Source organism: Coffea eugenioides, chromosome 6, assembly GCF_003713205.1.
Source record: "Coffea eugenioides isolate CCC68of chromosome 6, Ceug_1.0, whole genome shotgun sequence".
Taxonomy (NCBI): domain Eukaryota; kingdom Viridiplantae; phylum Streptophyta; class Magnoliopsida; order Gentianales; family Rubiaceae; genus Coffea; species Coffea eugenioides.
Genome location: NC_040040.1, coordinates 10813800 through 10829720, shown reverse-complemented (window position 1 = coordinate 10829720; position 15921 = coordinate 10813800). Strand labels below are relative to the sequence as shown.

The 15921-nt window shown below is 36.2% G+C and overlaps 1 protein-coding gene across 2 annotated transcripts; it reads right to left on the bottom strand.

Moving 5' to 3' along the window:
• Nucleotides 1–13358: 13358 nt before the first annotated feature.
• Nucleotides 13359–15656, bottom strand: LOC113775207 (heat shock factor protein HSF30-like). Of its 2 annotated transcripts, XM_027319982.1 has the most exons (4): nucleotides 14955–15656; nucleotides 13896–14601; nucleotides 13763–13808; nucleotides 13359–13630 (listed from the first exon to the last, which is right to left on the bottom strand). In XM_027319982.1, exons 1-3 carry the CDS (start codon nucleotides 15351–15353, stop codon nucleotides 13774–13776), a joined length of 1140 nt encoding a protein of 379 aa, XP_027175783.1. In that variant the 5' UTR covers nucleotides 15354–15656; the 3' UTR covers nucleotides 13359–13630; nucleotides 13763–13773. The 2 variants fall into 2 exon arrangements, with proteins under 2 accessions (XP_027175783.1, XP_027175782.1); XM_027319981.1 differs by having other exon boundaries at nucleotides 13763–14601; nucleotides 14955–15654.
• Nucleotides 15657–15921: the final 265 nt, after the last annotated feature.

Genomic DNA, 15921 nt, shown 5'->3' with positions numbered 1-15921 from the left:
TACGAACTCAATAGGATCTCCGGAGAAGAAGAAATTTGGGATCTTGAAAGCCTGTAAGCGTATTCTTGGATTCTAGTACTACCAATAATAATTAAGCCATGAAATGTATGAGCTACAGATGAATCTGCTAATTCATCTTTCTTTTTCTGCCAGGATTTTGTTTAATTACTTTGGTTTTACAAAGTATTACTAGTTTTTTTCCTTCTCCTCTTTCTTTTTCCTCCTACCTCATTTTGGATTGCAAGCTTTGTTTATTTTGCAAGTTTGTTTAACTGCATGAGAGTAAATAAGATTAATCCATCTGGGCTAGTAACTATTCTTTGCATCTTGCCTCCTCTAGTAGTAAACAATGGAGTAGGACCAAGATATGGAAAAAAAACCAAAGAGGAAGCTCCCATGGTTCGTCGTATGAAGAATAGTAAACTTGAGCTGCTATGAAACATTTCCTTTTGACCTAGAGTAGTTCTTCTTACGATTCTCCATGTTGTTTTATGATAAGAATATAAATAATTGTGCATGAATGCCACACCTGACATCTTTCACTATAAAACTACTAGGTAAGCTATCCCGCGCAATGCGCGGGCGCCAGGTTGGTGTATTTAAAAATTGGTGGATTATTTGATGTGTTAGCATGTTTTTGGGATTTTTTCAGAAACTTTGTTTATAGGATATGGTTCTTTTAGCATTATCCTAATTTTTCTTTTTTTTGAGTTTTTTGTGCATAATTCAGTAGTTTTTATGTGTTTTTTTTATTTTGAATTTTGTTCAATGTTCGGATAGTATTTGTATTTTTTATATTATATGATATGATGGTGGGATTTGTTTTTTGGTATTTATATGTGTATAGTTAGTGGTTCTTTGTATATATATCGTTTTTCTTTCTATACACATAAGAAGCACGTGCGGGATGTACTGTTGAGGAAATATGCGGTTGCATAGTTTTGGCAATGCAAAGCATTATGCTCTGGTAAAGAGTAGATATATTCAAAGGGTGAAAATTCATTAATAACCTTGACGGGATGTGATTATTCCGAGAGTTAGTTGGTATATAAATGAGGGCTAGTTAGTTTAAGTTCATTTGGTGAGTGAGTATTTATCAGTCTTCGTTGATTTGCAGGTGGATATATGGCACATAATGATCGAGTGTTTTCAACAGTCCAAGATCTATGTCCGGAGCTGGAGGAGGAGCTCAGTAGGTTGAGTATTGGTTCTGCTAGTGCTTATCCTATGCCAAATTCTTGTCGAAATCGTCCTGCTGAATCTGTAGCTCAATCTCAAGTTACTTATTTGATGCTGAAGAACGAGATTTGTGATTTGTTTAGGGTTTTATATAGGGAGCGAGAGTGGGGACTTGTGCTGGACAGCGGATTGGTTGCTGGGAGGAGGTTGCCAATGTTAGAACTTATAGCTTCGAGAATCAAGTTCGATGTAGCCGAGGAACTGTTGTTCGATGTAGCGATGTGTTATGTAATTTCGCTTGGTTTGGCTTTATTTTTAGTGTACTTGAATAATGCAGTAGTGCTTTGTTTTTATGTATTATTAAATTGAGTAATAAAATAGTGTGAATTTTTGTGAATAAGTGCGAATGAATTGTTTCTTTATTATTAATTGTTTCTTTATTTTTTGCGTTTCCTTTTTTTAGTTTGTGCATGTACGTCTGTGCAAGTTCTGTATATAATATGGATAAGGTTTGTTTTTGCGCGACGCGTGTGTAGTGTGCAGTGAATTCGTTTGTTTTTTCTTTGTGGAATCTTTGTGATCCTGTGTGCATGTGATTTTGCGCAGAAGCTTTGGAGCTTTGCGGTATTATATAGTTGATATTGTGCTTTATTGTCTATAAGTAGAGTGTGTAGATTTTTTTTCTTATGGTTGAGCATTATCGTTTAGAAATGGATTATAGTCATAATCGTTTTGGGGTGTTACGTGATTTGCATCCACATGTTGAAGTTTTGTTTAATAGATTGTCATTAGCTGGTGTTGTAGGGAGTTTGGGTGGATGTGATGGACAGAATGCTTCTTTGGCTGGTTCTGATAGAGCTTCAGCGAATCATATTTTACTGCGGAATGAGATATATGGTTTGTTTAAGAAGTTTTATCGTAAATCTAGTAGAGCTGCTGTATTGGATGAAGTTTTGGGAGATATTGGCGAGCTTCCGTTTCTTCAAATAATTGCTCAACGTATGGAGCTTGAGGTTGAAGAGCAGAAGAAAGCTGTTAGAAGTGCTATGGTTTAGTGTGTTTATGTTTTGTTTGTTTTGTATATTTGTTTTGTTGGCTTTAGTTATTATTTTCTGTAGATGTTGGGAATGTTATCTGTTCAAGTATTTTAGTGTGTTTATGTATCTGTTCAAGTATTTGAGTTGAATAAAGAATGTAGATTTTGTACCAGTTTTTATCATGATCATTCCAAGGTTAAGGTTTGTCGGATAAGTAAACTACATGAAACAAAGAGAAAAGGGTAAAGGAGAAACTGAAGGAATTGGGGTAAAATATTCCTGATGCTGACAGAAATCATATGTTCATGTTCTGAAGTTCTTTGTTGGAACTCAGTACTCAAACTAAAAAATATATGTTCAAATTAATAAACAGTTGTTGTTTCCTGCAGTCAAATGATTTTATGAATAAACTCACGGCACGAAAAAACAGTAGGAGAAAAATATACAAGACATACTTAGGAATTTAAATGGGAGATATGAGAAAAAAAAATAGTAGCCTGCACAGAAGGGGATTTTGTGAAGCTATGGCATGTAGCCTGGATAGAAGTACATTTTATAAACATAGCATGGATGTAATTTACAGAGTTGCTCTTCAAAAAGCATAGCCTACAGTTTTTTGTGATATACAAAATATTCAAAAGCGTAGGCAAGCTGAGCGAATGATTTGGTTCAGATCTTTAGCTATCTAGCTGCATCAGCGTTATATACAATATTGGACATTGCTAATGATCAGATGTTCAAAAGGTGTATCAAAAGTTTAAGTAAGGATATTACATTCTACTGCTCCATATCAGTCACGTCAGTGCGTTGTCTCTTAGTTGGACTTTCTGTAATTTTGAGAGCTGTGAATAATTCACTGTCAAAAGTTGAGTGTTTTGGGACAGCTTCTGCAGTTGATGGTCCTGGAGTCGAGGAAGCGCATGTGGAGGAAGTAGCAATCGATGCTGGGGTTGTAGGAATCTTTGATATGATTTCTGCAGCATTTGCTTTGTGCACTATTATGGCTGTGTATTTTTCTGTGTCCCCGGATCCACGGTTTCCCATTATTTTTTTCACAAAGCAAGTGAGAATGGTGTTTTCAATAGCTTGTTCAATAGCAATGTAGTTGAGCTGGTGCTGTAATATTGATATTTGAGTATTAGTTGATACAATGTGTTGCAGTTCTTATATAACTGGTGGTTAATAAATTTTAGTGCTGGCGATATACTAACCTTGTCTTCAAGTTCTTGAATTTCAAGTAGAGTGAAGGTCAATAGTTGCTCTGCATCATTGTCATATAGATCAAGTGTGAGCATTCCAGAGTAGTCAGCCAGCTCTATGGTTAATCTGCATCTGCAATTGGGATTAGATATTAGTGCAGTGATGAGTGGTGGAATAATTTATGATATTGTTGTTTTGTTAGTTACCTTGGAACGACATTCACTTGCTTATTGCAGGAAGTGCAGACAATTTTCCAGAGTGGTTTTGCTCTGAATGATTTGTGACAGTTTGAGCATGCATTATACCATAAGTGCTGGCTTCTGTCGAGAAATCGTGGAGTTCCTTGAATCCAGTAAGCTTTTTTCTGAGAACAAAATACATTATCAGCTGCTTGATTCTGTGGCAGATATAAGCAGTAGAGAAGTATGGACGTTAGAGTTGTAGAATCTTACAGTTGGGAATTTTAGGAAGTCTGCGATTGTGCAGAGCTCATCTTCTGAGGGTTGTGGTAGGAGTTTTGCTCGATCACAGTATGCCTTTTGTGCAATGAGCTCAGTAATTTGTGACTTGTTTTCCACAGCCCTTATAAGCAGATGGTGATGATTAGCTATTAAACTATTTTAAAGATATTTGTATGACAATAGTTGGTGGGTTTGTATGAGAGCAAGTGGTTACCATTGTTTCAGTGAGGCACCTTGTTGTATAGGAGGGTTCACCAAAATACTTGAGCCAAACTTTGTTGATAGATTCAGAGCTGGAGCATTATGTGTATTAAAAGATGATGGATTGTATAAAAGATTTAGTTCTAATATTTTGAGATTTACTTACTGTGATAGGATGAGACCTTCACTCGAAGTGCGACAATGAGTGGCATTGATTGAATGATATTTGCAATAGTCTGCCCTTCATCTGTTTCATGCTCACCCCACAAAGTTAGGATGACTGGCATGAAGCTGCAATATAGTTGGTTAGATATTTATGTCGCATTATTGTATATGGATTAAAATGAAGATTGTGTTCTGTGCAAAGCCATTGGTTGATAAATCATGCAAGTTAACTGTTATCTATGATGACAATTTCTCTGGTTGGGGTAGGGCCTCTGTGATTTCGTGGATGAACTTGTGCAACAATGCCAAGGGTATCTGTTTTTGTCATTTATTAGAGGTAAACTAAATAGTCATGTATTGAGTATTATAAAGCTGAATTTAACTCCTGTGCATTACCTATGTCTGAAGTGTCATCAATATGTTGATAGAATCTTCTGAAAGGTGTGAATGTGAAAACAGAGGGAATTTCTGGAGGGCTTGCTTCATCGATTGCTTGGACAATGGTAGAGTTGTCAATATACCAGGTGCATTGATTTTCATGTGCACGGTATTCCAGCGGAGTGTATTCAACTCTTGCATTGGATATCATGTAACGTTTGTACAAGTTGAAGTGGTTGCGGAAGAATTCTATATCTGACTTGTATATCATAGCTTCCACTGTAATTCCCTATACATGAAATTTGGTTTTGATTAGAATGCGAAAGTGTACAGTGAGATATAATAATTCTGTGACAGAATTTATTCATGTGTTTACCTGGTTATCAATCAGAGTAAGCTTCTGATAACGATTTCCTGCTTTTGATAGTAGAGGTTTCTGCTTGTCAAGGACTTGGGCTATCGTTGTCCAGTATTGAAGTCCGGGAACGATTTCAGCAAAACCTATCACTTTTCTGTCATCCTGTAATTCAGAAGAGCAAGTAATGGGTAGTTTCTGAGCAGAAATATGAGAACAGAATTCTTAATGTATGCTATAGAACCATATGCGCATGAATAGATAAGAAAGTTATTCATTTGCCAAATCTAATACTTCTCTATATACTACATTATGTGTTATTGAGTCTTCTCCAGTGCTAAATATAGCTGGTTTGATCAGAATTTTTATTGAACTCTTGTTCTTAGCTCTTGACATTGCTACATATAACTGGCCGTGTGAAAAAACTGGTTCACGTAAATATATTCCCACAAAATCTAGAGTCTGCCCTTGAGCTTTATTGATAGTCATAGCGAAGCATGGTCGAATAGGAAATTGTATTCTTTCAAAAGATACTGGCGACTCTGGATCATTTTCTATTCTGAAGCAGATTCTGTGAAGGAAGACTTCCTTGCCAGTGAATTCTCCACAACTTATTGTAGCATATATGACATTGGACTTTAAGGATTTGCAGATGAGCCTTGTTCCATTGCATAGTCCTTGGGGCGGATCAATATTTCTGAGGAGCATAATTGGAGTGTTTGGCTTGAGAATCAATTTGTGAGGTGGAAATCCATTTGGTGTTAGGGCATTTATGAAGTCCTCCATGATTGTTTGGTCAGAATCTTCAATACATTTGTCTCGGCTAATGTATTCTTGAATGCAACCAGGCATATCGTGTATGAGCTGCTGATTAATCTGATCAACAAACTCATTTTTTGTTGTGAGTATAGCACGATTTACAGCTGAGAAATCATGATGAGAGAATATTGACAAATCTGGGAATACCGTGGTAGTCAACTGTTTGATTGAATCTTCATCATTTGTATATCTTATCAGCATTGATGGAGGTATTTGTATGCAGTCGTTGTTGACAGTAGGCTCTGTTCCATTTCCAACACGAAGCAAATATTCAATGAATTCTGGATCATCCCTTGCTCTCATGTTTTCTGTAAGTTGAAGCTTATGAAGGTGTGGCCATATATATGAGTTGACTATGCTGGCATCAATGAATTCTGATTTTGTTCCTTTAAGAACAACTGGTAATACGTGTCGAAAATCTCCTCCGAAAACGATCACTTTAGATCCAAATAAAGCGTTTGAGTCCATTAGATCCTGGAGTAATCTATCAACAGCTTCTATTGAACCTTTATTTATCATCGGAGCTTCATCCCAAATTATAAGACTGGCTTTTTGCAGAAGTTCTGCCGACGAACTTTGCTTGCTGATTCTGCAATTCTTATTTTTTGTTGTATCTAATGGTATGTTAAATCTTGAGTGAGTTGTTCTCCCACCGGGCAATATTGAAGCTGCTACTCCGCATGATGCTGTAGCCAGCGCAATGAATCCTTTGGATCTTGCCTCAGCTAATAATGCTCGATAAAGGAAAGTTTTTCCGGTTCCACCTGGACCATCAACAAAAAAGCATCCATGTTTCTTTTGGAAGACTGCATGAGTGATTATATCAAAGGCAGTTTTCTGATCATTGTTTAATAGATCAATTTTTTGCAGATCAGACTCTAGCACAGTGATTCTTGTCTCTGCTATTGTGTCCCTCGTGCTCTTGTTGAGATCATTAAAATTTAAAAGATATGGAACCAGGGCATATGAGTTAATATCTCTTCCCATAGATTCAAGAAAATTGTTTATCTGTTCTAGAACCTTGTATCGTGTTTCATCAGTTGATATATCTGGTATTTTCATGAAATCTTCTGATAGACAATGTTCAAATTTCTCCCATAGCTTTCTAGCATTTAATGGAGAAAAGTGTACCAGCAAAGTTGCAAACAGCCTTCTCAATATGTATGGCATTTGATATGAACTGGCTTCTTCGAGGCATTCTTCTTGCGATGTATCTGATTCAAAGTATCCTCTGAGAATTGCTGCTTCACGAAATGTGTTTACGTATGTTCCATTCACTGTCTTGAGGTCTTCAAATGATTTGGGGCCTTTCACATGTGTTAGAAGTAGTCGAAGAAAATAACGTTCTCCTTCTTTTATACCTGCTGTGACAATTCTGCCAATACAGTCCTTTTGCTTTCTAGGTTCCCATTTTTTTCTTCCGGGGTACCAAACGAAGTGCTCTGGGAATTCTTTGTATGTGCACTTAAGATCCTGAGCTAACTCATCCACAGAATTCATGTAAAAGAATTCAGTTAACATAGTTCTTTTTGTATACTTGTTGCTGATTACATCTCGTAGGTCTTGATCAGGTGTGAAACTCATGGACTGACAGTTTTGTAGATGGAGCTGGAGATGAATTACAGAAGGGTGGATCTCACTGAGGTTAAATCTGTACACTCTCCAAATTGCTTCAACTGCACACACCCATCGAGCTGATTGGAAGTCCTTTATTTCATCGATTGGAAGAGGTTGGGAGCTATTATTGTCTTGAGCAGGAGCATCTGAGTTTACTCTAAAATGAATCCTATCATGACCCTTGTATATATATTTGTATATATATTTGACAGCTTTCACAGTGGAACAGATTTCAACATTTATGTGGCAATCAAATTTTGCCAATAAGTATCTGTTGTGTGGAACTATCCATCTGTTATCAAGCTGATGGCCACGAACAATTATTTTCTGTCCATCATTTCTCCTTCGATAAGTAGGATACGCATTCTTTCCATGAAAGGTTGTCTGAGCAAATGATTTTGGGTAATTATTTCTGCATCTTTTCTTCTGATTTCCTTGCATACAAACATTATCTGGATTTTGTGCTCCGCAAGGACCGTGGATCATGTGCTTTCGAACCATTCTGAATAAATGTTGATTTGCTGTTATATCTGGAATTTCTGCACTGACGATTTTATCATAGGATTCTGTGGAATAAAGTTTTGAACCTGGCTCTAAAATTATGAGGAAATGAGTATGCGGTAGACCACGTTTCTGAAACTCAACAACATAGGTATAAGCTGCTACTGCTCCAAATATTTGTTTCTTGAAGAGTTGGTCCTTCAAAAGATCAAGCTTAGCATGGAAAACTCGAGCGAGTAAGTCTGGTCTGTTATGACCTTCATCAGTAGGTAGCATGTGTTTTTTCATCTCAGGCCATGAAGGATTGCATGTCATAGTGATAAATAAATCTGGTTTGCCGAATTTTTGCACGAGAGCCATAGCATCAACATATCTTCTTCTCATGTCGCGAGGACCACCTATGAATGATGCTGGAAGAATAACTCGCTGACCTATTTTGGATCCTTGGCAATGTCCTGACATGACACTGTCCATTATGCCTTGAAGTTCCTCTCTTCTTATTAACTGTTGTCGGCTTCTGTAATAATCAAGTCTCTGAGATTCTATCTTGATGTACATATCGATGACATATTGTTGAAGTAGTCGGCCGGTATTGAGTATGCCTGGAGTGTATTTTTCCCGCATCTGCAACTTGTATGCGTAATACTCACGCATAGATACAAACTCTTTATTGTTTTCAGGATTGTGAGAAGCTGTAGAACATGTTATTCAATATCAATCTAATGATATAGTAACTGTATACTGAGGAATATAATTATTGACTATAATTTTTGCTATACCTTGGTGTTCAGCTGCTATTAGTTCTTCTGCAGATTTGCAATCAGTAGAAGCAGGAGTGCAGTTGGCTGTTCTATTGTATCTTTTCCTTTTGTTTGGATTATGTGGTGGTGTTCTTTTTATACCAGGATGCCATCCTGTCTCTCCAAATGGAAACAGCAGCGGATACTGCAATGGATCATAGCATCCATAATAGTAGTGCACCAGATGATCCTTGCCTTCTTTAGTATAGATTTGGATATGCCTTTTGTATCCTTCTCCAGATTCTTGGCCCTCTACCCACAAGGCTGCAATTTGAGATGCAGTTGGTTGATTCCAAACTCTCTGGTCATTTTCTGAATGAGACTTTAAGACGATTTGATATGAGTCGAGATTCGGAACATTTTTTAAGCTTCGGAGAAAAGAGGCATATGGATTCAATTCCATGACATGCATAATTTTTTTCACTGCACTTTCTGTTAGGTTCTCTGATGTAGCCAGTCTGTTTTCTAACTCATGCTCTGTATCATGAAAATATAGCTGCAAATAAACAGTCCTGCACTCATGTGGAATAAGATCCTTGATGAAGTGATAGGTTTGTCCCTGGACTTTGAATGTGTAGATACCATTAGTTCTCCTGCATAGGGATCTGTCATAATGTACTCCGAAAGAGGTGAAGGCAAACATATTATTATATGTTCTGACATATGTTCTGAAAGAAAGAGCTTCAGCAGAATGACCAGTATATAGTTCTATGAGAATATCTTGAAGTTTGTTCTCTTGGAGAACTATCTGACCAGCAGAACAGCAGAAATTTGGTGTTTCAGAATAAAGTTTTTTGCTTCGCAATAGCTGCAATCTGGTTTGGGAGCCAGTATGTCTGGTTCACTGCTGATGCATTTCAGTGCTTCAATTCCATCTGGAACTTTTTCACCTACAGTACAATGAATGTGATAGTAATTGTTGAATACAAAAAAAAGAATGACAAAAAAGTTTTGAATGTATATCATGTTACATTCATAAGAGTTTTTGTTTTTGTACCTCTGGTGTGAGATTTCTGAGTTTTTCTTGACCTTGAACGTTTGTTGCCTGTGTGGATATTAACAGAACGTAATTAACTCTAATATACAGAGGTTTAATCTAATGCTCATTAGATAATGAAAATTAATAACTGAGGTTGTATCTGTACCTTTATGTGTTTTAGCAATAGATTTTAAGCATTGTTGGCTCATTTGATATTCTGTTGCAAATGCTAACAATTCTAGAAAGCCAAAGTTGTGCAATCAATGGTATTATAAAGAAAAGAAATGTATGTAGAAGTTGAATACGGATCAGTAGAATCTTGTAGATCTAAAGTTGTAGCAGTGCTGAGTACCTGGAGCATCTTCTATGTTTTGGGGAAGAAATTTGAAGCAGTTCATACACATGAAAGATTCAGCTGTTGACGCAATGTAAATAAATGATAGTGGAAGAGTGAGATGAACATGGTAAAGCATCATATATTGAACAGTATATTTTTGTGCTGAAAGTAATTTGAAAGAATTAAACAACAAGTTATTTGCAGTAGTTTCAGACCTTTGTCATGCGGTGGAGCACTATCTGAGCATATATGCTTATGGTTGGTGGCTGAAGAATTACCTAGGTTTTAGAAAATTGAGAAAAGCACAGTTATGTAGCTGAAATAAGAATTGTTATAGAACCAATTATATTTACATGAAAATGATAGAAATGAATACCTTCTTCATAAGTAGAAAAGCAGAAGAGACTACTTTTGAGCTTTGATCCAGGGTAGGATACACAGAATCGATTATCTGTGGCATAGAAAAAAGTAAATGGATGATCATATTAAAAAATAAGAAATATATTATTATAATAATTTTGGGTATCAAGAACAATTTGTAAATGCAAATAACAATTTGTATGTGTATCATGTGGAAGAGAAACAGGATATTTTCAAGCTTAAGTGTGGAGAAACCAGTATGATGCATTTGTAAAGCTAAGAGTAAGGAAAAAAATAGAAAATATGGAAAACATTGTTACTGTGATATTGATGCAGAGGGGTATTTTGTTGAAGTTTACCAGTGTTAGTCTGATTCTTGGAGCCAGGTAATTGAAGGTTAGAAGAAAGAGCTCCAATGGCATTTCTATCAGATGTTCGAGCAAGCGTACTTTTATTATATTTTCCAACTGCAATTTTTGATGCTTTAAACGTCAATATAAGTATAACAACAGAAATGGAATGTTTAGGAGATAAAAAATGAATAGGAATGCAATAATATGAGAAAAATAGGTGGCTAAAGCTCAAAATACATACCTGTGTCATGAAGATGCTGTTGAATTAACTGTGGCATCAGCACTCCTGTGTATAGTAATAAATATTTCCATGGTTTCATATTTTTAGTCACAAAAACTACAAACTAAAAATGTTTGTAAGCTTTGTCCTGGAGTATATACGTACCATTATTATCATTGTTGGTACTGGATGGTCTGAGAAATGGTTTGATGTTGCACTGTTTGGTAGGTTGTACAGATTGTGGATCAAGCGTCTTGGACAACAGTTTGCTCATCTTTCTTCTGTGATACGCTTCTCTATTTTTTCTTCGATGAGCTTCCTTTTGTTCGACAGAAAGACCAGCAAATTTTTCTCTGTTTTTTTTATTCCTCTCATTTTTTTTCTCACGAATTTTGAGATCATCGTTTTGTGCATATAACTCAGAGGAATTCATGATGCTTGTTAGTTAATGCAACTGATTTTTATTGTCCATATAAGCATGCAGGGAAGAGAGCACAGTTCGTTGGATGAAATAAGTAAACCATACCAGAGCAGAAACTACAAAAGTGGTTACAAAATACTTTGAATAAACTGAATAAACTTAAGAGTATGTTAAAGGAGCTAGTGAAGGAATACCTCCATCGGTAGTCAAGGCACAGAGTTCTGAAGCAGACCTGTCGCAAGCTAAAAAAAAAATCTGAAGTCACTAAACACAGATCTTTTTATCTATCAATAAGGAAATGAGTAGAACAAAACATCAGAATGATATCAGAAGATAGTAAAAAAAAATTTGTGAAACAACTAACATTGCAGTACCTGGTGTTTGAGGTATTTAGTTGAAGAGAATTGGTAAGGAGATTCTCATACAATCTGGAAAGCAGAGCATATAAAAGACGTTGCATGAAGACCATGTGTATATTTGGTACAGAAGAAAATGCAGTGGTCGACAGCTAAGTAAAGATTAGCATCAGGTCATAATAAAAAGTCCCTTCTGTCCTTTTTCAGATTCATAGCATAGATATTAAGCAGCTAGATATCAGGGTTTGCATCGTAAAATTGAAAAAGTATTTGAGTTCAAATCATGCATATCTATTTCTGTGAGATCACAATTATCTATGTATTTGCATAAGTTGTACTTCTTCATGCACACGTGTTTGTACATTTTTAACATATATAAAAGTGGGACTTATCTACAATCACATTTATCTATGTACTTATATTTGATTTATATGCATCTACTATATACTTATTATATTGATTAAAGATTATTATTCATATACTTATATTATATATATATTGATTATTATTCACATACACAAATATATAAACGTATACATAAATTCAATCTAAAATAATAATAATTACTTTTAAGAGTGTTTTTGAAAAAAATTATAAGAATGTTTTTACAAAGTATTGAAAATAAAATAGTTTGTAGAATATGTTTACAAATATTTTTTTAAAACTTAAAAAAATGGAAACTAATTTTTAGATAATTGCAATGTATAATTGTAATTATCCATGTACTTATTGTATTGATATACAGATAAAAATATATATGAATCCCATTTGAATCAGTTATTTTTGGCAGTGTTTTCAAAAATTTTTGATAGAATATTTTTAAGAAGTATTCAGACATAAATATGTTTACAAATATTTTTTTAAAATTAAAAAAATATCAAACGAATTTTTAGATAATTGTGATCTATAATTGTAATTATCCATGTACTTATTAATATATACAAATCTATATAAAAAGATATATGAATCCCATTTAAATAAGTTATTTTTGACAGTGTTTTCAAAAATTTGTGATAGAATATATTTTTAAGAAGTATTCAGACATATGAAAATGAAACTTATTTCGCGCGTGATGAATGCCCATTTCAATAAATGTACAAGAGTTTTGAAGCAAAGACACAAAGTGCTTCTTGAAAGCGTCAGAACAAAAAACAATCCAAATTCGTCCGTGCTGATTGCCCAGTTCAATGAATGTACAAGAGTTTGAAGCAAAGAGCAGCAGCCGAAAGTACAAGCCGCGGAAGCAGAGTTGCGGTTGAAAAAAGCACCACTGTAGAAAGACAAAGTGCTTCTTATGTATATGTAAGGATATAATTCAAACAAAATATAAGAAGAAAAAATTGAAAAAAGAAGCATGAAAATTGAAAACCAGTCTTGCCTTTAGCTGTTATAATGAAATTTTTTTTTTTTTTTTTTTATAATTTGGCTTTGGTCACGGGGTAAAAGTTGTTGTACCGTTTGTTTAAACGTATCAGTAAGAATGAAAGTAACTGAGCTCTTATAAATTTCCGTAGTGCTTGTGAAGCCAGGACGAGTTTGTTTTTATCCGCTTTCACGAGAGGGACTTCAAATTCTTAAACAACGAAAAGTTCATAAATTGAATCTGGAAGAAACGGTAATTTCAGAGAGTCAGAAGTTGAGCTGTTGCATTTAAAGTTCATTTTTCCACAATAGTTTCATGATATACAGCAAAGAAATGTGTACTAAACCAGGTGTTCTACTAGAGTAGTTAGAAGACAAAATAAAACTAATCTCACCAACCCAAGTACTCCAACCAAGAACAAGGATGAAGAACCTTGGAATTAGCTCGTAAAACTAAGAAAAACTCTATATATATACCAAGAGACAGAGCTCCGTGGTCTCCTTTTTGGGAACTGGAAAAATGGTAAACCTGTACAATACAAGAAAGTAAGCCCAAGTAGTCTAGGAACTGAAAGATGACAAAAGAATAAACAAGGATGATAAAACTGGAGAACCCTATGCTCAAATTTCTTTCCAGTTTCGAGGAGGAGCACAATTATACCTGCAAGGGGCTCATGCCATTAGTCCAGCTGGGTAACTCGCGTGCCCTGCCAGGTCTTTCGTATTCATACCCCAGCTAGGTGGCTTTGCAATCAAATTCTCCAATTCAAGAACAATCTCGGATTGAGACTTACCTGTTTCTGGCTCGTTCTCGTATATCATGTCATCCTCCATCAGCTTCTCCCACAGTATAAAATTCTCAGAAGTATTTGAAGAAGCTCTGACTAGTTGTTCCTGAAGGGGACCGCTTGATTCATGATCTGGCGAGAAGAGTATCTGGATTTCTGGGTCGACTGTGGTAAGCTCATCCTGAGGTTGAAGGTTCTTGCCATCAACAACTTTTCGAGTAGCATCCAGGCTGTTATTTGCAGCATTCATGGCCTCCGTTAAGTTTTCATTGCCTTGCGGGCCAGCCAACCTCCTTTTCTTTGAAACTTCACCGCTGCCTAGCGCCCTTTTCTGCTTCATTTTCTCAATGAAAAGCTGAACAAACAGAGGGTTTTTAAAAGCTTTTACCATGAAAATAGCCATATACTTTTGTTTACTCTCAGCAGTCCGTAAACGCTCTTTAACTGCGGCTAGGTAGTTCTCTGTATTCACTTGCTGCTGTTTGAGCCTCAGCAGTTCCAATTTCAAAGTATTCTGATCATTTCTCAGTTTTTGAAGCTCTGTTTCCGATATATATTTTGCAGAATCTAGCCAGGGCTGCCCAGCTCCTTGATGCTGCAACATTTGGGAATGTTGCTTTCTCCTCTTGATATTTTTCAGCAAATGCTTCTTCCCTTTCTGGAACTCCTCGTTTGCAAATTCCCATCTGTCCGAGTCAATCTTCCTGAACCGCTATCACAATTCAACAGCAAAACTGAAATCACTAACACAGCATACATAGTCTACCAAAAAAATAAAAAAATATCTATCCACACGAAACACCAAAAAATCAACCAAGTATTAGAATAGAGAAAAAAAGAAAAATTGACGGGAAGGGTAAGCGGACATATTCCTTTGCATGAGGAAAACTGAAATGCACCAAAGGATCTATCTCCTATGAAAAGTTAATTAAACAACCCCCCCACACACACAAAAAAAAAAAAACCCTTTTCTTTCCCGTTTACCAAGAAAAAAAAATGAAGAAAGAGTAGATTATAGAAATCCCAGAAAGTCATCGGAAAAATTAATCATCTATCTGTGCTTACATAGGTGTTGAGTTGACGAACAAAGCTGGAGAAATTGTTGTGCTTAAAATGTTTAGGGAGAAGATCCCTAGAGAACTTGTGAGGATCCCAAACAACAAAGCTGGTGTTGGTGGAACTCCAAGAAATGGTGGAGTCAGTTTCAAGGTCATCCACCATCTCAAAAGTCTTCTTCAAGAATGGCGGTGGACCAACTTCGTGCAGCCCTTGCAGCGGTTTTGGAACATCACTAAACTCTCCGCCACCACTAAAATTACTACTGACATTTCCAAAAGGGCCATCTTCATCAAGAAATACAACTGGTTCTTCTTTCACTGTCAAGATTTCTGCTTTTTCCACTTTTGGGGCGTCTTCTTCTTCCACCGGCATACTCCTCTTGAATCCCACGTTTAGTTGGTCCATCGGAAGAACAATTAAATCTTTGAAACTGGGTTTTACTAATAATGTTGAACGAGAATGGTTAGAGGAGATTGACAAGCAGATGAGAGATAAGACATGAAGGGGAAAGGGATCAAGAAACTCTGGGGCGCAAAGGGGCCTGCGACATATTGTGGCGGCACATACAGTGCTAGTATTGGATTAGAAGCCTAGAGCAGTACTTATCGTATGAAGCAAGGTATAGACTGGTATAGCTAGAGGAACGGCTGTAGTTATAGTGTGAAAGAGGGAAAGGGGTGTGGGGGTTGTTTGGAGAGGAACAGGGCGGCGTGGTGCGCTGTAACAAAATCGGCCAAATATGGATATGAGTTGACAGTGGTCGCACCAAATTTTGCCATTTGTAGCTTTGAAAAGCGCACACACATTACTCAGTCCCTCTATTTTCTAGAAACTTCATTCTGACCCCCCACCCTTGCCGTTCGCTCAGGGGTCACTTTTTCTTTGCTTTGCGCTTTCTTTTCTTCCCCTCTTAAAAATTCTGTAGGGTGCCGTGAAACCGGGGATTTTCCCGACATTGATGATCTTGAATTAG

Coding starts and splice junctions, on each gene's coding strand:
- LOC113775207 (XM_027319981.1), bottom strand. CDS start 15,353: ATGGACCAACTAAACGTGGGATTCAAGAGGAGTATGCCGGTGGAAGAA. Junction 14,602..14,954: donor TTCGTCAACTCAACACCTAT/GTAAGCACAGAT, acceptor GAATTGTGATAG/CGGTTCAGGAAGATTGACTC.